The sequence below is a fragment of the Mobula birostris genome, chromosome 29 (genome assembly GCF_030028105.1).
Source record: "Mobula birostris isolate sMobBir1 chromosome 29, sMobBir1.hap1, whole genome shotgun sequence".
In the NCBI taxonomy this organism is placed as follows: domain Eukaryota; kingdom Metazoa; phylum Chordata; class Chondrichthyes; order Myliobatiformes; family Myliobatidae; genus Mobula; species Mobula birostris.
Genome location: NC_092398.1, coordinates 18654314 through 18676804, shown reverse-complemented (window position 1 = coordinate 18676804; position 22491 = coordinate 18654314). Strand labels below are relative to the sequence as shown.

Here is a 22491-nt window from a genome sequence, read left to right as displayed (position 1 = left end):
GTCATATAAAGAGAGGGTGATGGCTCTTCGTCTATACTCACTTGAAATCTGAAGAATAAGGGGGTGACCTCTTTGAAACCTGTCGAGTCCAAGATTAGAGAATACAACCTCAGAATAGAGGGGCGTCTTTTTAGAACGGAGTTGATGAGGAATTCCTAGAGCCAGAACATGATGGATCTGTGGAATTCATTACCACAGGTGGGTGTGGCGGACAAGTCATTAAGTATATTTAAGGCAGAGGCTGATAGATTCTTGTTATGTCAGAGCATACGAGGAGAAAGGAGGTGATCGGGAAAATGGATCAGCCATGATGAAATGGCGGAGCAGACGCGCTTGGTCAAAATGGCCTAATTCTTCTCCTATATCACATGGTCTTATGGTCTTATGAACTATGGGTTCTGAATGTGATGCTGTAGGAGCTAGCAGGATATCCGTCAACGGTAAATATTCTGAGTGTAGATACCGAAAAGCTGTCATCTCAAAAGCTAATTTAACTGCGACAATTTCACTTACTGTCCATACTATTTCAAGTTCCCCGGGACATTCCCAATTGATGTAGGTAGTACTTTCTTTGGGATATATGTTCAGTTATGAGCTCCAATGCTGTAAGTGTAGAGATTATAGATTTCTACTGCGGTTGTGTGAGTTACCTTTGTGTGTTATAGTTGCACAAACCAGAAGCTTTTTTGTTTACTATAAATCATTCCTGTTGCATGTTGATTAGAAGTAGTTCGTTAATATGTAAGAGGAAATAAATTACAGGAGAATAAATGGGAGAATGTAGGTGATGAGAAATGCTCGGAGAGAAAGTGTAGAATTAATGAAGCCAATGGGTTACCATGGCGTAAGAAACGTAAAAGAAATATTATATGATATGAGCAAGTTATTCTTTGTAGTCATTCAACCTTTGTTCGACACACGTTGCAGGGTAAGGGCACACGTGTTACAACATAAGGGAGCACAATCATGCATCTCCATCTATTATTGGTTAATTCCGAAATCTGGTGTTGGCTGTTCGGAGTTTGCACGTTATCTCAGTGACCCCGTGAACATATTTCCGATGCTTCGGTTTCCTCTCATATCCCCAAAACGCGCAGGTGTGGCGGTTAATTGTTGCTGTAAATAATGTATATTTGTATGGTCAACTCAGTGAGACTGCAAGGGTCGAGTGGGGTCAGTTTTCGAAGATATTGAGAAAATTGACTCACTAAACAACACTATGACCCTATCGTTATTTTATGGGTAGCAATTTTGTTTTAAAATATTGCGAGAATACAATAAGTGTTGGACAGTTCATTCCATATTAAAGAACCAGTAACGCATCAATTCAAACAAATATAAACTCACATATCATTGACAGAAGTAATCGAAAACACATGCAAATTAACGTTTTGCAAATCGTACTTCACTGTAATGACGTGTAAGAGGATGTGGATCCGGGAAGACTGATGTGATTGGGATTGGTTCCTGTCTTGGTTAAGTTGGAGTGGTATTTGGCACTTTGCATGCTTGCCGACATCCTGTCCCGTGAAACCCAATTGCAGTCAGTGTGTGTTATGTTCCTTCTCTGGGATATATGTCAGAAAGCTTGGCAGACGTTTGCCAGACAATGTTTTCTATTGTGGGTCAGTCTAGTAGAAGGAGGTACAGACTCAAAATAGAAGACAATCCTTTTCAAACTGAAAAGAGGAGAAATTTCTTTATCTAGGGGGTGGTGAATCCGTGGAATCCGTTGCCACAGACGGCAATGGAGGCCACGTTATTTGGTATATTGAAAAAAGTAGATAGAAAGGACGTGAAGCTGGTGATTCTAATGGTTGGAATGTCTAAGACTAAAGTGTCCAGCTTCAGAATAGAAAGATGTCCATTTAAAACAGAGATGAGCAGACATTTCTTAAACCAGAGGATGGTAAATTTATAGAACACATTGTCACTGAGGGCATTGTGTATACTTAATGCTTCAAAGGTTAGAGGGAGAAGGCAGGTGAAAGGGGCTGAAAGGGATAGAATATCAGCCATGATTAAATAGCAGAGCAGACTCCATAGGACGAATGACCTAATTCCGCTTCGCAGTCTGATGATCACACGAAACACTGCTTACTTCCAGTTTACATGCGAATTTATGAGGCAGATTGATTTTTACTATCCTCATGTCACCCACATGTTCTTATTGTTGACGAGTTGATTGACTTCTCAGAATGACGGCGTGAATTGTCTTGAACTATACTGCAGCAACATTGAAGGACAGCCTGTAATGTTTTCAGCTTTACAAACGGAAGTATTATGTAATTTGTGCACTATAGCGTGCTATTTGCGCATTACTTAGCAAATACAATATTCAGAAATTCCATGCTCTTCTTTACTGGAATTTCTTACGTGCTTTCTAGATATCAGTTGAATAGAGAATTGTGCAATGTTATTTCTTAGCAATACAATAATTATTTGTCATATATTACATAATTAAGACCCCGCTGAATCACGATAAAATTAGAAATGCTCTGTAAATATTCGCTTTACATTTAATTCAATAATTTGTTTTCTTTTGTAGCTTGATTTTCGGTCTTTGCTTGTAGATTCTTTTCATTGATTTTTTTGAATTTCTTTGTTTTCCGGAGAATACCTGCAAAACATAATCTCGAGGTAGTATATGATGACAGATACGTACTTTGGAAATAAATTTACTTTGAATTTTGAATTGATCGAACCCTTTTATCACTATTTGCAATGGTGCTCGAAACTATTAGCCTTGTTTTAAATTTTAACATGCAGAACACCAATGGACCGGAAAGGTCTGATGACCTACGATGTTTGTGCCTAAAATGTAACCTATTTATTTTCATCCCATCTGTTTGCATACAGTCCATTTTCCACCCATTGCCCGTCTATTGACATGCCTGTATATACGTCAGTAAATCGTCGTTCTCGTCTTTTCTCTTTTCTTTTTAAATCTTTTTATTGAATAAGTATACAAAAAGGTAAGCCATATAGGCGCTAATACGCTGTTAGAATAAAATAAAATTACAGGAGATATTAATACAGAAAAAAATGATACAAACAATGTCATTTAAACAGGACATACTAAGGTAACATAATAGTATACTAATTTATATATATATCAATAGAGAAAAGGAAAAAACAAACCCAAAAAAACCCCCAAAAAACCCACCGTGCAACTAAACTAAAAGCAAAGCAAAGCAATGGGCTAACTTGGGACCAAGTAGAGTTAAAGAACTTAAAATCACGTCCTCAAACCCGACCTCCATTAAAGACAGTAAAAAAAAAACAAGAAGGGTATATAAATATGGAGCAAAAAAAGAAGAAAAAAAATTACATTAAATGAAAATATTGAATAAAAGATCTCCAGGTCTGTTCAAATTTAAGTGAGGAATCATAAAGATTGCTTCTAATTTTCTCCAAATTCAAGCATAATATCGTCCGAGAAAACCAAGAAAAAGGTAGTTGGAGCATTAAGCTCTTTCCAATGTTGTAAAATACATCTTTTCGTCATTAAAGTAAGAAATGCAATCATTCTACGGGCTGAAGGAGAAAGAATACTGGAAATTTTAGGTAGTCCAAAGATAGCAGTAATAGGGTGAGGAGAGATATCTATATTGAATACCTTTGAGGTAATATTAAAAATGTCTCTCCAAAAAGTTTCCAGAGTAGGACAAGACCAAAACATATGAGTTAAAGAGGCTACCTGCCCCGGACATCTATCACAAAAAGGATTAATCTGAGAATAATTTCTGACACCACGTTAGTGCATTCAAAACACCTAAAACTGTCTGTAAATCATTTAGAATTCGCTTGAACAGGTTTATGGATAAGGAATATTTGGCTGGATATGGCCATCTGTTTTCGCGTGAACGAGCTGGGCCGAAGGGACTGCTTCTGCACTGTATTTTATATATTTATTTCGAGACACAGTAAGTTAACAGGTCCTTCCGTCACCACGAGCCGGTGCTGGCAATTTTATCGATGTGACCAACTAACCTGTTAACATGCACGGCTTTTCGAATGTGGGAGCAAATTAAGGCAGCCGGAGGAAACCCAGGGGTCACCGGGATAACGTACAAATTCCTTCCAGACAGCAGCGGGAATTGAACTAGGGTTGGTAGCGTTTTAATAACGTCGTGCGAACCGCCACACTACAAATGCCGCCCCCTCAATGACTCCAACTTGTTCATGCATGAAGAACGTTCAGAAATCTACGGCTAACCCAATATTATCTATGCATATGAATATTTTTGCCAATAAGGAAAGGGCGAAATATTGAGGAATCCTAGCTGTCAATGCTGTTAACCTCCTCGTTAATGTTTACAAGAGATAATGTTGTACTTCTGGTGAGATTTCCGGAGTAGAAGCAGATATCAATAACATATTAATACCACAGCTCTTGTAGCTTACCTTCTTTTAGACAGGCGGGTAGCCAGGATTGCAGACATCAGGATAAGGACGATAAACACAGTAACGCCCAACGCTACTACTAAAAGTCCACCATACTCTGAGGCTGAAAATAATTTATGGTTATTTGAAGCTTTCTCTTTAAAGTTGCATTCAACACCTCTTTGCGCTAAGATGGTGATTTATCAAATTGGACTATAGGTTTGCGGAAAATTGCTTAAGCTAGAAATTATATTCAATTTGGACGGTGACTGTAGTTATATATATATATATATATATATATATATATATATAAGGTGCCGACTTATCAACGCACTGCGCGGGACCATAACGTACGTGAAAAATCTACTTTGTACTTACAGACATCTCCTTCACATTTTTCTGAAGTCTTTTTAACAATTTCTGCAATGTAAACAAAAGAGAATTATAAATGACTGTGTTCAAGACACAAGCAGAAGTGGGGCAAGCGGGAGTGTGATCCCTCCTCAGTACCTCTGATTCGGAGAGGGAAAAAAAAACTGACATCAGATTACATTTCCGATATGCTATGCCCAAGATAAATGTATTTTAATCCTATGGGAAGACGAATCTTGAATTAAGGCCGAGAGCACTGCAGCCACTGTCAAGAATATTACAACTGTAGAAGCTAATGTGGCTAACAACTGAAAGGAAGAAAACGTATCCTCCAGTTTAACGCTGTGGAGAATTCTTAATTCTACATTCATTTACGCCCGACCGATATTTGTGCCACCATCAATGACACCAAAATCGACGTTGATGTGGAGAGTGAAGAACATCGCCTAGTATTAGAGCTGAATCTCGATGAACTAGAGGAGTGCAAAAAGGAATGGCAAACAGAAATTAACTCAGACAAGTACGAGGCGCTGCAATTGGTCAGTCAAACCATAAGCGCTGGAAAGCTGCAGAATGCTGAAGAACAGAGAGGCCTCGGAGTACAGGTCGATTCCTAAAGGCGGAGATAGGATAGAGTGGGGAAAAGGCGATATTTCCTGCAGGCTTTAATGCGTAAGGGCGATAATTGGGAAGTGATTTAAAATGTAGAAGCCGTTAGTGAAACAACGCTTGGAGTATTACGAGTAGCTCTGGCCGCCAGCTTCCAGAACGATGCTGTTACGCTGGGAAAGGAACTGAAAATATTCTTAGGAATTTTACCTGGAATATAGAGCTTGGGTTTTAAGGAGAGGACCAATGGATTAGTAAGTTTATTCTCCTTCAGCGTAATAAGGTAGTGGTGGTCGTGGTGGTGGTAGTGGGGGGGGGGGGGGGACCATATAGGAGCTGATAAAATCATTCGAGGTGTCGATAAGGTGTATGTATGGCCGTAACCTTTATTCCAGTGTAGGTATCTTTAAAGCCAGACAGCATAGGTTTATGGTGAAAGTGGAAAGATTTAATCAGGACTCAAGAGGCAGCTTGATCATACAAAGTTCAGAACCGAAATCAGTCTTATTGTAACAGGTATATATCATGGAATTTTGCTGTTTTGCAGCACCGGTAGAATGCAATATATAACATCATTATATTCATTTATCACCATTACAATAAGTATTACATAAAATAAATAATACAAACGGAAGGCAAAACAGTGAGGTTAGTGAGTACGTGGAAGCATCTGCTAATAAAGCTGTTAAGGCAGGAAAAGAGAATAATGTTAAAAAGATATGTAGATAACGCTTAGATAGAACAGACCCAGATTGGACATAAGGAAAATGCAGAACCATAAAACTAGTATAGATAAACATCTTGGTCGGCATGGATGGATGGACCGAAGTTTCAGTTTTTTTCTGTACCTTGTAACTGTAAGGCTCTATCAAACTAAACTAGTATCTTTAGATTTTCAGTTCAATTAACTGGCAGGTCTGTTTGATGGAGCTGTTTGATACGACAGATTACCTCGTGCCTTCTAACAGAGAAAGTCTCATTTCAGAACGGTTACACTGGGTACGCATGGTTGCATTTTCCCCGACGTCAGAAGACAGCAAAAATTTGCGGTCTGAATATTCTTAACTGTTGCAATACTCATGAAATTCCTATCCCTGAGCCCATGCCCTGGGTATGATCACCATTTTCAAGAGTCGTTATAATAGGCTAGGTGTTGAAAAATATAAAGGGTATTAGAAAAGAATAAAGAGACGACGTTTCTGTCCGAGACCCTTCATCAGGACTACTTTACAATACCACTGACGCTGATGAATGTCATGGATCAAGAAACTTCCTCGCCACCCTGTCTACCTAAAATTATGATTTCAGGAAAAGTAGTTTTTTTCATGGTCCCTTCTGGCAACCCCCCACCATGTCATTTACCTCAGGAATTGGGCCTCAATCACCTCATTTAAATGCCAATCATTCCCAGGTTCCACTAACTGCACACACCTGCTTCCCATCAGAAACTGCAGGATAAAAACCCTGTGACCACAACGAGGAATTGCCAGTTCGTTGGTCGACTCTTGTATGAATAGACTCGTTCCATGGTTCTTAGGAGTATCAGTTCTAAGTCTAGCATCTTTCCTGAATTCTCTGCTAAAACCAAGACTTCGGCTAACGACTCTCTCTGGACACTAATTCCACGCTCGCTACGACCATATCGCTTCCCGACTCGGCCTCCGCGCCTGTGTTCAGCACTTGGGTTCGTACCACCGCCACGTCCTTGCAACAGTTTTCCTCGATGTCTATATATGAGACGCTTCAGAATACCACCGGTGTGCTGTGAATCAGAGAGAGGTCTATGGGCGTCGCTGAGCTCATGGCAATGAGTCAAAGATGATACGCCAGGTTAGACGGTCGCCCTCAGTGAAAACAAAACAGCTAAACGCAGTCTACCTAGTGAACGATGTATTCATAAACACGAGGCTGCTAATGGTATCTTGTTTCTTTCAGAGTAAACACAAGTAATATTAACTCAATCAAGCAGCAACACGTGTACATTGCACAATATGCGACAAAGACCTTCAGGTAAAGACTTGCCGTTTCTGGAACGGCCGCACAGAAACATATGCCTATACAATCCACCAATATTGCATTGTAAAGCGCCTTTGGTTAAGATCAAACTCACCAATCACGGACAATTCCATGACGTTACTCGGAGCCGAGAATGAAAAAGTACCGTTCACTTCCACGAGGCAATGACATACGTACTTTCCGGCATCAGAACGCCTTATGCTATACATTGAAATGGTTGTCTTGTTCCTTGCTGCCGCCGACTGGTAAGGCGAATATTCATCATCACTATATTTATAGAAGAAGCATTGATGTTTCGTGTTGGCCATGCAGGTTAAGAAGAGATTGCTCCCTTCGGCTACCTTGGCTGAAGTTGGGCGCAAAAAGCTTGAGGGTGCTTGGATGTCTGTGGATAAAGCAACGTCTGAGAATCAGGCAAACATGACTGAACAAATTCAATGACCATATTCCAACATACGACAGACGTCAGACGACCTGCATAGATTAACCTTCTATCGTTCTACACAACATTGTGGACCGATGGGCCTGTTTCTGTACTGCACTATGTTTAATGCACCATCGAGTAATACAAGAGTCTGAGAGATGTAGTGGCACGACACCGAAACAGTCAACAGAGCATTAAACTATATCCACTCATCGATTGGTACTAATTCTACCTGCACTGTATACCATTTTATTGGAGATTATACACTCAACTATGCACACAGAACAATTTGCTATGGTCATTTGGAGGACACCACTGCATTCACAGAGAGAGCAAACAACTCCACGTGGTATATCCCATTATGCATCTGGATAATAGAGTTCCTTTCTAAAGTGGATATATTCTACTTCAGTAAGAATACGTAACTGAGAGCATTGCATTGCTCGGTTCCTGTTTGCATCTACAAGTGTATCCCGCGGAGTGTGGGCACGTGGCCTAATGGTTAAGGCATTGGACTGGCCTGAAGGTCGACAATTCGAGCCCCAGCCGAGGGAACGTGTTGTGTCCTTGAGCAGGGCATTTAATCACACATTGCTCTGCGACGACACTGGTGCCAAGCTGTATGGGTCCTAATGCCCTTCCCTTGGACAACATTGGTGTCGTGGAGAGGGGAGACTTGCAGCATGAGCAACTGCTGGTCTTCCATATAGCCTTGCCCAGGCCTGCGCCCTGGAGAGTGAAGACTTTCCAGGCGCAGATCCATGGTCTCGCAAGACTGACGGATGCCTTTACTAATGGATATAGATTATATGGGGCTCTGCAAATTATTGGTAAGGGTTGAGTAGTTCCAGCCGTCCATTCTAGTAGGTGCCATGAGAAGGAGAGACATAGACAGGTAAAGAGGGAGGGAGTGAGGGAGTGAGGGAGTGAGGGAGAGAGAGAGAGAGAGAGAGAGAGAGAGAGAGAGAGAGAGAAAGAAAGAAGATAACACGACACAACATATAACTTCTTCCTTCAATTATTTGGACTTTATAGCTAATAGAAAGTTACTGACTGAGATGTTGCTAGCATCCGTGATAAGATACCCCTGTGCCTTAATGTTATTAGTCAGTAGCTTATGCTGCACGAGATTTGATAGCACAAGTGACGTTAGACCGATTTAGAGAATGTACTAGTGAAGAACGATGTTTCAAAAGAACAGACAGATTTAACAATGAAGTTAAGTTAAAAGCATGGACACTCATTTGGAAAGAAATATTAATATCAACAACTCTGACAAATTGTGACCTGCATCGACGTGATATTCATTCAAGTCAATCATGCTTTCCTCAATAGCCTCTAAAATGATTCGGAATTCACCAAGACTTTGGTACAAAATCAACGAGAATACTCAGTCCCATCTTCCAAGAAAGGAGAAACTCGTTTCAATTGGTATTGTTAAGTGGAGATAAGATAAAGATGGGAAAATAATCATCAGTTTTCCACGCAGAGAGGTTTAGTTTCACTGAGCCCAGCAGTGTGCTTTAGGCAGCCCTGCTTGCGTTTCAGTGAATGGGGTGCAGCATGCCATAACACACAACCGGGGATTTTTACATCAATGTCCATAGTACAACATGGTTCTAATGAAAATTTTGCTCGCAATGAACTTAGTAGCACAGACAGTGAAAAGGGTTTAACCTGCTTACCAAGTACCGTTAATTGAATCTCATCACTCGGACCCGATTTGCCTTTCTTGGGTAGCAGCGTTTCGTACATGCACCGGTAATTTCTTGGGGTTTTCGAATTCAAATTGGCTAGTGTGAAAAATACTGCCGGCTCCGAAAGGGTGACAGTACTGGAAATTTTTTTAGAACCTGTTAAAAGATAAACTACTTTCTCTCCGGCACTAGGAATTTCACACTTGACGGTAATGATGCCTCCTTGAAGTCCTATGCCTGACATCGGTTCGAACGTGATGTTGGGTTTTGGAACACTTTCTGAAAATATAAAGAATTGCAATGAAGTCAGTTCAATGTCCAACTCATCTCGGACGTACGTACGTTTCCCCCTCCCATCTGGCATAAAACTGAAAAAGCCCTAAAGCATGACCCCCCGGGCTCAAGAACAGCTGCTATTCCACTATTAATAGAGAAAAACATGACTCAGAAAGTACGGAACAACGGACTCCTGACCTTGCAAATCTACCTCATTGTATCTTGTATGTTATTGTCTACCCGCATTGCACCTTCTTTGCAACACTTTGTTGTGAACTCTGTTATTGTTTAACTCGACCAGCTGAAACACAGTCAAAATAAACTTATCTGTATCGGCGGTAAGCAAAAGTTTCTTTCTCTGCACATGGGCGAACAGTAAACCAGTTTATCGATTTATTTTGTAATTTATTTTAAATTTTATTTTCGATAAGTGTTCATCAAGTTCATCCCAAAATGTAATCGTAAACTATTAATTTAATTGTTTTGCCTTCAATTATTTCAGGAATAGCATCCAACTTATTACATACAAAATATAGTTTCTACAAAGTTTGCAAGGAACACAAAATTATGAGGGGTACAGATAGGATAAATATAAACAGACTTGTTTCCACGGTTGCTGGATGAGACAAGATCTAGAGGTCATGGGTTAAGCGTGAAAGGTTGGGAGAACATGTCGCAGAATTTCTTCACATAGAAGGTGGTGACAGTGTAGCACGAGCTGCCAGCGAAAGTGACGGAAGCGGGTTCGAGTTCGATATTCAAGAGACGTTTGTATAAGTACATGGCTGGGAGGAATGTGGAAGGCTATGATCGAAGTGCAGGTCAATGTGACTATGCAGAATAATAGTTCTGCACCGATCAAAGATACACAGGGACAGAGGTACTGTTATTGCTGCTCTAAACGTCAGCAGCGTAACACGCAGAAAGTATGGATCAGATGGGCCGAAGGACCTGTTTCTGTGCTGTATTGCACCATGACTTAATAACATTGCAGAATCGCTGTGGAGGCGAATGTTTATTTGATGCTGTTCAGGTGCTTTCAGTCCTTCCACAGTGGGAATGTGAAGCGTGTCTCCTTTCACCTTTATGATCATGTATAAAATCAAATGCTCTGGCAAATTTGTTTTCCTACACTGTTAACATGGCAGCCGGGGACTGAAAGTACTTATATGATCAGTAAGATTTGTTCAGTATTTTGCAGTAGCAAAGACTTATTTTTGTTTCCAGATTTCAAAAACATTCATGAACAGAATTCCAGTATTCTAGAAATTGATGGCAATACATAAAAATGTGAGGTGAAGCACTTCGTAAAGTCACACCAAGCTGGAACTTATACTATGTGATATCAAACGCCAGGGGCTGCAATTGAACAGAGGAATCCGGGAACTCAAGTGCATAGTTTGTTGGAAGAGACATCACAGGGAATTGAGAACAGGAGAACTATGTACAGGGAAAACCAGGTTAAAATGGAAAAAGAGCAGAGAAGATTTATGGAGCCGTTTCGAAGACTTAAGAGGGATAGTGTGCTTCTGCTGTATTAAATTGAGCCAAAGTGATGCGCCGATCCCTGCTCTCCACAAAGCATTCCATGTAACAACCTGGTCCAACTTGGCCTCAGCGTACATCGTCCTAATGGGCCGTTCCTGGTAAAAGTATCTTCAGCTTCTCCAACATGCTGTAACTCTGGTATACAGAGATATTATCAAGCACGGTTAGCAGTTTTAGGCACCTTATGTAAGAAAGGATGAGCTGGCATTGGAAAGCTTCCAGAGGAAGCTCACGCGAATGATCCAACTAATGTAAGGGTTAATGCATGAACTCGTTTTAGGGACTGCACCCGCTGGAGTTTAGAAGAATGGGAGCGGATCATATGAAACCTATCGAATATTGAAAGGATTACACAGATGTGCAAAGAGGTTATTTTCTATAGTGGAAGAGTCTAGAACCAGAAGGCACATGCTCAGAAAAGTGGGGCATCTCTCTAGAACAGAGATGAAAAGGAATTTATTAAGCCAGAGGGTAGTAGATCTGTGGAATTTATTGCTACAGACTGCTGTGGAGGCCGACTCACTGGGCATACTTAGACCGTAGATTGACATATTCTTGATTAGTAAGGGCATTGAAGGTTATGGAAGAAGACAAGGAAATGGAGTTGAGATGTATAATGGATCAGCCAGAATGGAATGACGGAGTAGACTCAATGGCCTTAATCGCCTCTACCTCTTGGGTGTTTTGGTCAGATCGAGCTAAATAAATTAAATATATTAGATAAATGCGAAATATCATTGATATTTGCACCTAATTCAACTTGACTATAAAATATCAAAAATATTTACTTCAGCTGATATTAAAATAATTGAATTTTATTCTATTTTATTTGGCGTGAGGCCAAAATCGGACAGGATTTAATCTCCAGAGTTGAAGAATAAAGGGTCTCGGCCCGAAACGTCGACTGTACCTCTTCCTAGAGATGATGCCCGGCCTGCTGCGTTCACCAGTAACGTTTATGTGTGTTGCTTGAAATTCCAGCATCAGCAGAATTCCTCGTGTTTAAGATGTATTTATTTGTCGAGAAATGTGACATAGGCCTATTTGTGATCCTAACTAGGGACTCCTTCCATGCCTCTGACAGCACATTCCAGAGATATACCCCTTTCCGTCTTAAATAAAAGAGCCTGCTCGTGAGGTTTGAACTTTCCCCTTTCACTTTGAATGCAAACTCTCAAATATCAGGATAAAGGCAAGCAATATACTTAAAAGCTGCCTGCATGTCTAAATGCCGATGATTACACGGTTACTGTAATGAGTTCCTGACTTTATTGACAGCACAGATGCTTGAGGATGTAGATTTGAAAAAGAACTGACATCATGCAACGAGATCTGGGCAACGTCGTACAAGACTGTTTTGGGAAGAGTTTGGCATAGGTACTGCCATGCCATGGCAGCATCTGTCCATGTCAACTGCACATGGAAACATTAAACTCACCTCTCACAGTCAATTCCATGAAGTGGCTTGGTGCTGAGAATACAAAAATACCGTTCACTTCCACCAGGCAATGACATGTATATTTTCCTGCGTCACCGAGAGTCACGTTCAGTATTGAAATACTGGTATTGTTCCTTCGCTGTCCCAGCTGGATTGGCGAATACCGATTTCCTCTGTATGCGTAGAATACGCAGTTATTTCCCATGTTCGCTGTGCAGGTCATATTGACATTGCTGCCTTCAGTAACCACGGCTGATGGTGGGCGAAGTATGCTCAATGGTGCTTGGGTGTCTGTAGAAAGCAAATGTCACAAGGTTGAGAAGAGTTAATCACGAAGATTAAGATTGAACCGAGCTATAATAAGTGTACATTTATATCAATTACTTTTGCTTTAATTGAACCTTGTACTATATCGATGCATTGGAAGTCCGTATCTAAGGAAGGCATTCTAATCTTAGAGAGGTTTCAAAGGTGATTTCTAAGAATGATCCCAGGTCAGAAAAGTGTCATGAGTGAAGAGCGGTTAACATGTTTGTGATCGAATCCGACGGAGTTAGGAAGGATGAGGGGGCATCTCTTCGAAACGTACCGTACAATGCAAGAGTGAACGTAGGGAGAATATTTCTTTTCTTATGACGTTCTAGGATCCTAGGAACATCCTCACAATAAAGAAGTGTTTCTTTAAAACGGAAATGTAGAGGATTTTTTTTTTCAGATGGTAATTCTGTGATAATTATTGTATCGTTGTCACAAGGGGCTGCAGAGTACAAGTCATTGGCTCTATTTAAGGAAGAGATTGGTCGGTTGTGGATTGGAGTTACGGGTTAAGAGTTTCAGATCGTAGGGGAGAGAATGGGATTAAAAAATATCAACGACCATCTGATCTGACCTGCCAATTTTCTTGCTTTCTACTAGCCATAATTTTATCAATAGCCGGGAAATTTCAACACACAACCATACACCGATGACGAGCGAGGCTCGTCAATTTACCATCGGCAAAGAATCTAAGAAGCTACGTCTATGGGAGGCAATTGAAACAACTGGAGGAAAAAGATATTACAAGAAAATGCAAGCACATTGATAATCGTATTCCGGTCCTGTTTAGCTGAACTCAAATTCATTTTGGGGCAATTGTACTTCCAGAAGGCTAGACGAAATAGATTAATGTAACTGAAGGGTGGTACTACCTATATAATTCCCCTGCAGTCATTATCTACCGCTCCGTCCTATCAGCAACTTAAGAACAGTTCGTGAACTACAACTACTTTAATTTGATTTACCAGTAGGCATGAGATTGGTTCGACCCATATTACCTTGTTGATTATATTGCATATTGCGATGAACGATATGGACAGGGACAGCATCTTATATTTAATAAGATATTTAATATTATTATTTGCTGTTGCTACACTTGATCAGTCATTATTTCTCGGGAAGTTTTCTTCTTACGAAGTAACGCTTATTCTTTATTTTTGGAAAATCCAGAACGTAAACATTGAAAATTCGTTTCCGTAATAGAGTGACAAATTCTGTACACAGCAATCTAAGTACAACCTCATCAACAACTTATACAACAACAACAACATAATATCCAACTCCTATAGTCAATGTACTTATTTGAAGGCTAGAGTACTAAAGACATTTTCACCCTCTGTTTATATGTAGCAAATGCAGAAGAAGATGCTGTTGGTGATGTTTTAGATGCGTTTAAGTAGACAATGAACATGAAAACACCTTATGGTATTCAGTTCCGTCTAATTTGTCAATATGGTTGCCGTTGATACTCTTGACCAAACGGCCTATGCATGTCATCTACTGTTCTATTTTCTGTGTTCATTATGAAGAAGTGGTCCTGTGCACAGAATCTTTGGTAATAAGTGAGACCTGCCTTTTTAGAAACACGAACATCTATCTCGCGTTCTGTATCCACAATAAAACTGCACCTCAGGGATGCAGCTGGCAAAGTGCTTAAAATTATTTTCTTAAAGTTTATTCAGTAAAAGCTACTGTACGGTAGCAGGCCTATCTGCCTCAACGAGCTCGCTCCGTAAAATTACATCCACGTGACCAATTAACCTAATAACGCTTACGTCTTTGGACTATGAGGGGAAATCACAGCACCCGGAGGAAACGCACGCTGACACGGGACAACATGCAAAGTGTTTACAGACAGCGGTAGGAATTGAACCCGGGTTGCCTGCACCGTAAAGCGTTACACTAACTACTATACTACAATGTCGCCCCTAGAGCTAAATCTATCCTATAGCCAAGCCTATCCATAATGCTGCCTCTGATTGGTATTGTTTGTCACGATTTCTCTTTGTGATTCTAATTATTAAAATGCTTTGAGACGTCTTGGTCTTCAATTTCAATACACTCAATGAATTATTCTATTTCAATGTACACATTTTAAGAATCTTTGTGCGAGGAACATATCGAATGAGTTGAGATCACTTAGACATGTAACGACCCCGAATTGGTAGTAATAAACCGACCCAGCCCAATCATTCCAAATAATCTAGAAGATCCAAATAATGGCTAGAAGATCCATTTTACTGAATTGGAAAGAGATTAACCCTCCTACTGTATTTCACTGGTTTTCACAAACTATGTTGTGTTTGAATTTGGAAAAAATTAGAAGTGTGGTTTATGACCCTTCCAAGTAATCTAAATTTCCATCGCTCAGGTTAATTTATACAAATAACGTTAGATTTGTTAGGTGCGTAACAATTTTTTTTCACTGTGCGGTTCTGGGTTTACCTCTGACAAACCCAATTGGAAGCTGTACGAAATTGCTCTGTTCTCACTTTCTGCAGTCGAACGGCCGTATACCCCTGTGTTTTTTTTTTTTATATAGACGAACCATTGAAGGCATACTAACCCAGATATATTATAGTTTAGTATAGCTTGGTACAGAATGAAAAATATTCATTCATCCAAACGCATGAATAATTTCTTTTTTTAAAGCTGCAATTCCATGCGGCCCTGGGCTCTGAGTGTCTGTCACGGAATCCAGCCTGACCCACCTGTACACTGTCTACACTTCTCGCTGTCTCGGTAAAGCATACAAAATGAGCAAATATGTCTCCCAACCGCGGATTTCTTCTCCTCTTCTCTCTGCCAACGGACAGAAGACCCCTGCCAATATTCCTCAGTCCAAAAGCTCTCTCACCTTAAAGATTATCTCGTGACCTCAAAATCTGCTCTTACTCCATCTTATAATTTACCTGCACAGTACTTCCTCTATAATAAAAGAAAAACAGTAACATCGCTTTCGTCATCCTGCTACTGATTACGCCCTGTACTACCCACTTCTTCTGTGTGAAATTACCTCTACGTATCGTATGCACAAGTAATATCTTCTCCATATGTCAGTATATGCGCTAGTAAAGGATGAATATAAATACAATACCAACAATTTATTTGGAGGGGTCCATTTGCTACAACGGTATTAATACACAGTGTACTTCTGGCATGTTTACAGTGAAGATCACTATTAGGGTAAACGCAATAACACAGACAACGTGCAATTTTCTTTTACTTACCGCGCATTGTTAATCGTATTGCATTACTAGGCCGCGATTTCCTTCGTCTGGGTCGGAAAATTTCGGACATGCACCGGTACGTTCCACCGCTTTTCGAAGTTAGATTTCTAAGTGTGAAAAATGCTACTGGCTCCGAAATGGAACGAAACTGGAAAATCATCTCAGAGCCCTTGAATAAATAGACTGTTTTATCCCTGTCGATGAGAGTATTACACTTGAAGATGATGACACCACCTTGCAGTCCCGTTGCACTTGTGGGCTCGGTAGTGATGCTGGGCGTCGGAACCTTTTCTAAAAGTACAAGGAATTGGTACGTCAGTTAAATTTGATTTTTATTGGCTGAAGCTGACATAATGTCTATGAGGTTTCGAGAAAGGGTAAATTCAAGCAAGCTTTTTCCAGTAAGGTCGAATGAAACTGGACCTACAGGTATAAATGGGAAAGATGAAATATTTAAGGGAAATACGAGGGCGACTTCGTCACTCAGAGAGTGGTGATAGTCTGGAGAGAGCTGCCAGAGGAATTTGCATAGTTCCGCGTGCAAGTCGATGGGACAAGGCAGAATAGTAGTTCGACATGAACCAGATGAGTCGTCGGGCCTATTTCTGAACTTTATTGTTCTGTCACTCTATGACTTCAATTCCCAATACGTGTTGTATTCGTGAACTTCGATCTTGGAAAAGTTATGTTAATATGTAATTATTTTTCCTTATTTTTATCCACCCAAAGTTTTGTCAAACGAACAAGATACGTGAACAATATATTTATATTTGTTTATTTATTTAAGGATACAGCACGGTAGCAGGCCCTTCAGCCCAACGAACCCTCACCTCCCGATTTCACAATTATTCTATTAACCCACGGAATGAAATGCGGAATGAAACCTACGCCGTCACGTGGAGAACGTAAAAACTCCTTACAGACGATGGTGAAATTTAACCCGGCTCACCGAATTTTATAAAAAGCCTGAATATACAGTGGGTGATGTGATAGCGACCGTCCAGCTCAAAGAATATTCAGTTTTTTTTTTCATAAGCCAGCTGAATATCGAGGCGCTGATGAAGCCTTCCCTATGTATATTTGAATAGTTTGCATGTATTCTGGAATATTACTGCCTAGGGAGGCAAAGTGTCTCAAAACAGAGGGTTCCATGTAATCTGTTTAACAGTATATAAAATGTAATCCTTTGTCAGTTTTTATTCTAAATGCGTCGAGCACGTCTCAACACATTTATTATAGTTGTATCTCAACAACGTTTCTCTTTCCATGTTATCAAACAGTTTCTACTTTTCCAACTCTAGATGCATTAGGGAATGGAATAGATGTATTCTTCACCTATTTTTTGATTCAGTGGACTTCCTCAACTTTATTCTTTCTGCAGCCGCTATATGTCCCAATGAAAAGTGCAATTCGTTTTAGGAGCCAGACTTCAGATTTTGTTTGGGATATGTGACATCTAAGTGATGGGCCGGCATCGTAATTTTGACACGGAATCCAAGGCTATTCAGGTAGATGGAACTTAATAAACTGAATGTTATGTTAAGCGCTTTAGATTTAAATATAATGTGCCAAAAATAAATTCATTGTTTCAAGTATCTGTTGTTTATTTTATCCTGTAACGGTATCATATAAACCATATATAATCACAAGAGGCATTTCGACATTTTCTAATACTAGCAATAGTGAATGTCGAGTTGATTTCGAAGTTGGTGTGAATGTAGTAGGGATATGATAGAAGACTTAAGATACGCAAATGGACATTTAGAGAATGTCATGGACTTTTGTGTGTGACACAATATAAGTAGTAGATTGTCACCGTGAACAACAGTGTATCTCTCTATTTATGCTCCTATTCTCCCAGTTCTTCAGATCTACAAACTACAAGTTTACAACAACGAATGTATACTTTCAATAGAAATTGTTTGTAACGATTGTACCAATCATTGTATTGTATTCATTGCAAGAACTTACCCAGAGCTCTTCCGTTTTCTGCAAGTAGATCTGTAGGAAATTGACGAAAGAATACTGAATAAGTAACAGACTCCAGTTCACTGTGTTAATATCAGTAACACTGAAAAATACATTTGAACGGTGTTCTTCAATACAGAGTCCTGACAAAGGCGTTTGAATTGCTATCCGCAATAATTACGACGGGAGCAAGGTGGAGATACGTCTATACTAAATGAAGTCCAAGGCGCTCCTTCCCTCCGTTACCCTGCAGGTCACACTTGCGCAATGTGTAGCACCATCTTAGCCCCCAGATCACGGTCACCAAAGCATGGTACAGGAGGTCGAAACCTGAACGAGTAGCTAGTGCATATCACAAGTCCTGCTTATGGAACAACTGACACCAGCTAGACAACCTCTAAATGATGACTGGAGTCACCGTCTTGTAAAGACATTGCCTATCAGGCAATGACAGACCACTACTGTGGAAAAAAATCGGCAAGTACAACATGGTCTAAGACCACTACAGCCTGCGTCATATGACATGACAGGTAATCATGATGATCATGTTAATGATAAGAAAGGCGCATTCAACTGCAAGTGCTGGAGTAGATGAAACAATTGTACCAGCAATTTCCACTGGTTATTTCACTCCACAAATGACTTTCTTGCTACCTTCTGTAACATGTTTTCACCCCGGAGAATGAATTAATAAATTCAAATATCAGTGCAGAAATCTGGACGGCTTTAGTTCTTTTGCCGATATTTAAAAATACTAAAACAACTGTTATCTTGTTATATGCCCTCCAGCAGCCGAGGACTACGATCAAAGAAGATCTCGCCTAAATGTCTAGCGATCATTTCCGTCACCTCTCGTCGGCATATGCGATAGATCTTATCAGTTTTTGGTCAAGCTATATGCCTGTCAGGGTATTTACTGTGTTAAACACAAAACTTTCTTAAGATGCTGGAAATCCAGTGCAATAAACACAAAATGCTGGAGAAACTTAGTCGATAAGCTAGCATCTATTCTGCTTCGCAAATCCATCCCCACTACCGGGCCACCAAAATAACTGGCCAAAGTCCACTGTCCTCGGCCGAAGGATGATCGGCTATGTGTCTGCTGTTTTCACCACACGACTTCACACTTCTTCGAGATGGAGATCTGTCCTCTCCCAGAGTTCCTATTGTCGTTTGTAAAGTACAGGGCTTTTTACGAGAAAGAGTTGAAAACATCTATGGAGAGGAACAAAGAATCGATTAAATTAGTCGAGTCCGCTGAGCAGGACCCGAAATGTCGACCTCTTTATTCAGCTCCATAGTTGCCGCCTGACCAGCCGAGTGTCTCCAGCATTTTTATTGTATTATTCTAGATTTCTAGTACCTTAATCTCTATTATTTTGGACGTCTGATGAATCCTCCTGTTGACAAGTCTGCCTCCTTCACAGATATTGGCATCTACATTAACGTCACCTTGGATAACACGAAGCGGAAGTCCACTTTTATAAAGTTATTCAAATCTTTCGACTGACTGCACACGAGGCCCCTCTGAAGCCGAAGAGGACTACCAGTTTCCCGGATAAAAGGTAAGCTCTTAACGGGCTTTTCAAGTGCCACAGAAGCAGGAATCAGCCGTAGTCGAGGAGAAGCCTTGAGCAAAGGGCGCAATCGGCATTAGGTTCATTGTCCATTCAGAAATCTGATGGCGGTAGGGAATAAACTGTTCCTAAAATTAAGTGCGTGTCTTCAGGCTCCTGTAGCTCCTCATAGATGGTAGCAATGAGAAGAGGACATACCCGAAGTGATGGAGGAGAGTCCTTAATTAAGCAGGCCGATTTTTGAGGCATTGATTTTGAAGAGGACACTGATGCTAGGAAGGCTAGGGAAGCATGAAGATGGATGAGTTTCTTAACTTCGCGTATCGACCGACAAGCAATTCAAGCTAGAGGGGATAAAATATCGTAACAAAGGCAGGTGGAGTTCTGGAAAGCAAACAAAGGCAGAGGCCAAAGAAAAGCAGCAGTTGTTTTAGGGGAATTGAGGGCAATAGATAAATGGCATAGAACCAGAGTGGGCAATGTTGAAAAAGTGAGAGCCTTGACGAGTCAGATAGTTAGGGCTTGTATTTCCTTTTCATCTTCTATTCTTGATTTGACACTGTGCTGCAGGAAAGATAAGACACAGATCATCGTTCACAGGGTAGCGTAAACAACAGGAATTCTGCAGATGCTGGAAATTCAAGCAACACACATCAAAGTTGCTGGTGACGCAGCAGTTCCTGGAGATGCTGCCTGGCCTGCTGCGTTCACCAGCAACTTTGATGTGTGTTGCTTCACAGGGTAGCGTGTGAGTTTTCTAGCATGAAGAGAGAGGGAGGGAGAGAGAGATAGGGAAAGAGAGAGAGAGAGAAAGAGAGAGAGAGAGAGAAAGGGGGAGGGAGAGAGAGAGAGAGAGAGAGCGCTCTTGTGCATGTCTCACGTCTCCCTACTTATATGCAAAAGAGCAGGAGAGCACGGAGAGAGAGAGTGAGAGAGTGTGTTAGTGAACCGATGGGTGTGTGTGTGGGGGGGGGGGGTGCGGGGAGAGCAGGATAACAGCCACAATTAAGTTTTCGCACACAAAAATGGTACCAGAGGCGAAAACCAGAATTATCTGTTGTAGCTGAACTCTCGCACTTTGTTGCCCAGCCTGTAAGATCGGCGGCTGCATGTTACCTAACGTTAATTAAAGAACAACTCCGAGCACAATATTCTACATGTACGGTATCTAATAATGAAACCCGTTGCGCAATGCTACTATAAGAGCATATGATTGCGGTTGGGACGGTTAAGTGTAAAGCGATACTTACCTAACATCAACAAGATGAACAGCGACAGCATTTTGTCTGAAACACGAAGTCCAGAGCAACCACGTAGACCGTCGTAAATTCAGTTTCGGCGACAAAGTGGTTATAATATAATATATCTTCTGGTTGAAACGGAAGTCACTGTTTAACAACGCTATCTAAACTTTGCAGCATGTTCCACATATATCTCCCTTCGCAGACAATGAGCGACACAAAAAGAGGAAGGAAATTGCCTCATATCCGCCAGAATACAATTTGCAAATATAGCCCCCCGGCCACCCTCAAGGTCGCTCGGCTCGCTGTCGTCTAGGGAAACAGCCCTCGGCCCCGCCAAACTGGGTAATAGTTTGTGTGGATGCTGTGTGATGTACCCCACCCCGCCCAAATAACAGACAATACACCAGATACAATTAAATGATTTACAGTTTATACATATTACTGGAACTATATAATTAATAGAGAATAAAATATGAAAGGAAAATAAAAGGCGCCACACTTATCAAAGTTCAATATCCTCGTGCACAAAACAGTTGGAGCTCAAGACCCTTCTTCTTCACCCTGCGACCCTTCGGACCACCTCGACCGGCCGCCTGTGACCAACGACGGTAGTCGACCAGACGCTCCACACGAGTCCGTCTCCGTCTCCTCTCCTCGCCGAGAGCCCTCCTCGGGGTCCGACCCCGTTAGCGGACTCACAGCACCTGGTCCATCCTCTGTCTTCCTCTCCCGTCTCCTGCCTCAAAACCCCGCGCATACAAATCTTCCAGATTCACCAAAGTCATAACTATCCCAATTGGTTCGTAACATCTTCTTATCACCCCCTAACCCCCAACAAGCTGCTAGCGCAAAGCTTTCTCAGCGTTTAACATATCAAAGAAGCATTCCCGATTATAACATAACAAAGAAGCCATTTTAATTAGCCTCCGCAGTAACATAAAAGACGAAACCCCCTTGCACAAATAAAATCCAAGCAAAACATTGGGCTTAGATGTTCAAAGTAACATATAAAATGTTGGAGGCACTCAGCAGGTCAGTCAGAATCCATTCAAATGAACAAATAGTCGACATTTCTGGCCGGGATTCTTTTTCAGGAGTAGAAAGGACAGGGGGATTCCAAAATGAAAAAAAAATACTTGTCAGTGGGTGGGAATTTCAGTCCAGTCCCGGAGATGTGGACTGAGGTGAAATGGTGGAAATGATCTTACTGCATCTCGAATGAGGCTCTAAGTATCAATTGTCTTCCCTCGTTTCTATTCATTATGTGGGAGCATTAGTGATGATCTTTCAAGAATTATTAGATTCGAGCATGGTTCCAAAGGACAGGAAAATTGCAAATATCTCTACTATGTAAGATAGGAGGGACGCAGAAGTAAGGAAATTATCGGCCA

General features: G+C 40.9%; 1 protein-coding gene across 2 annotated transcripts; it reads right to left on the bottom strand.

The window, feature by feature from the left end:
• Window positions 1–1220: 1220 nt before the first annotated feature.
• LOC140190216 (immunoglobulin superfamily member 1-like) lies at window positions 1221–21316 on the bottom strand. 2 transcript variants are annotated; one of them, XM_072246764.1, is made up of 9 exons: window positions 21107–21316; window positions 18283–18312; window positions 16312–16602; window positions 12767–13057; window positions 9493–9783; window positions 7478–7768; window positions 4765–4806; window positions 4408–4510; window positions 1221–2620 (listed from the first exon to the last, which is right to left on the bottom strand). In XM_072246764.1, exons 1-9 carry the CDS (start codon window positions 21135–21137, stop codon window positions 2581–2583), a joined length of 1410 nt encoding a protein of 469 aa, XP_072102865.1. In that variant the 5' UTR covers window positions 21138–21316; the 3' UTR covers window positions 1221–2580. The 2 variants fall into 2 exon arrangements, with proteins under 2 accessions (XP_072102865.1, XP_072102866.1); XM_072246765.1 differs by lacking the exon at window positions 18283–18312.
• Between the last annotated feature and the right edge of the window lie 1175 nt (window positions 21317–22491).

Coding starts and splice junctions, on each gene's coding strand:
- LOC140190216 (XM_072246764.1), bottom strand. CDS start 21,137: ATGCTGTCGCTGTTCATCTTGTTGATGTTAG. Junction 18,313..21,106: donor GTTCATCTTGTTGATGTTAG/GTAAGTATCGCT, acceptor AATTTCCTACAG/ATCTACTTGCAGAAAACGGA. Junction 16,603..18,282: donor AGAAAACGGAAGAGCTCTGG/GTAAGTTCTTGC, acceptor TTGTACTTTTAG/AAAAGGTTCCGACGCCCAGC.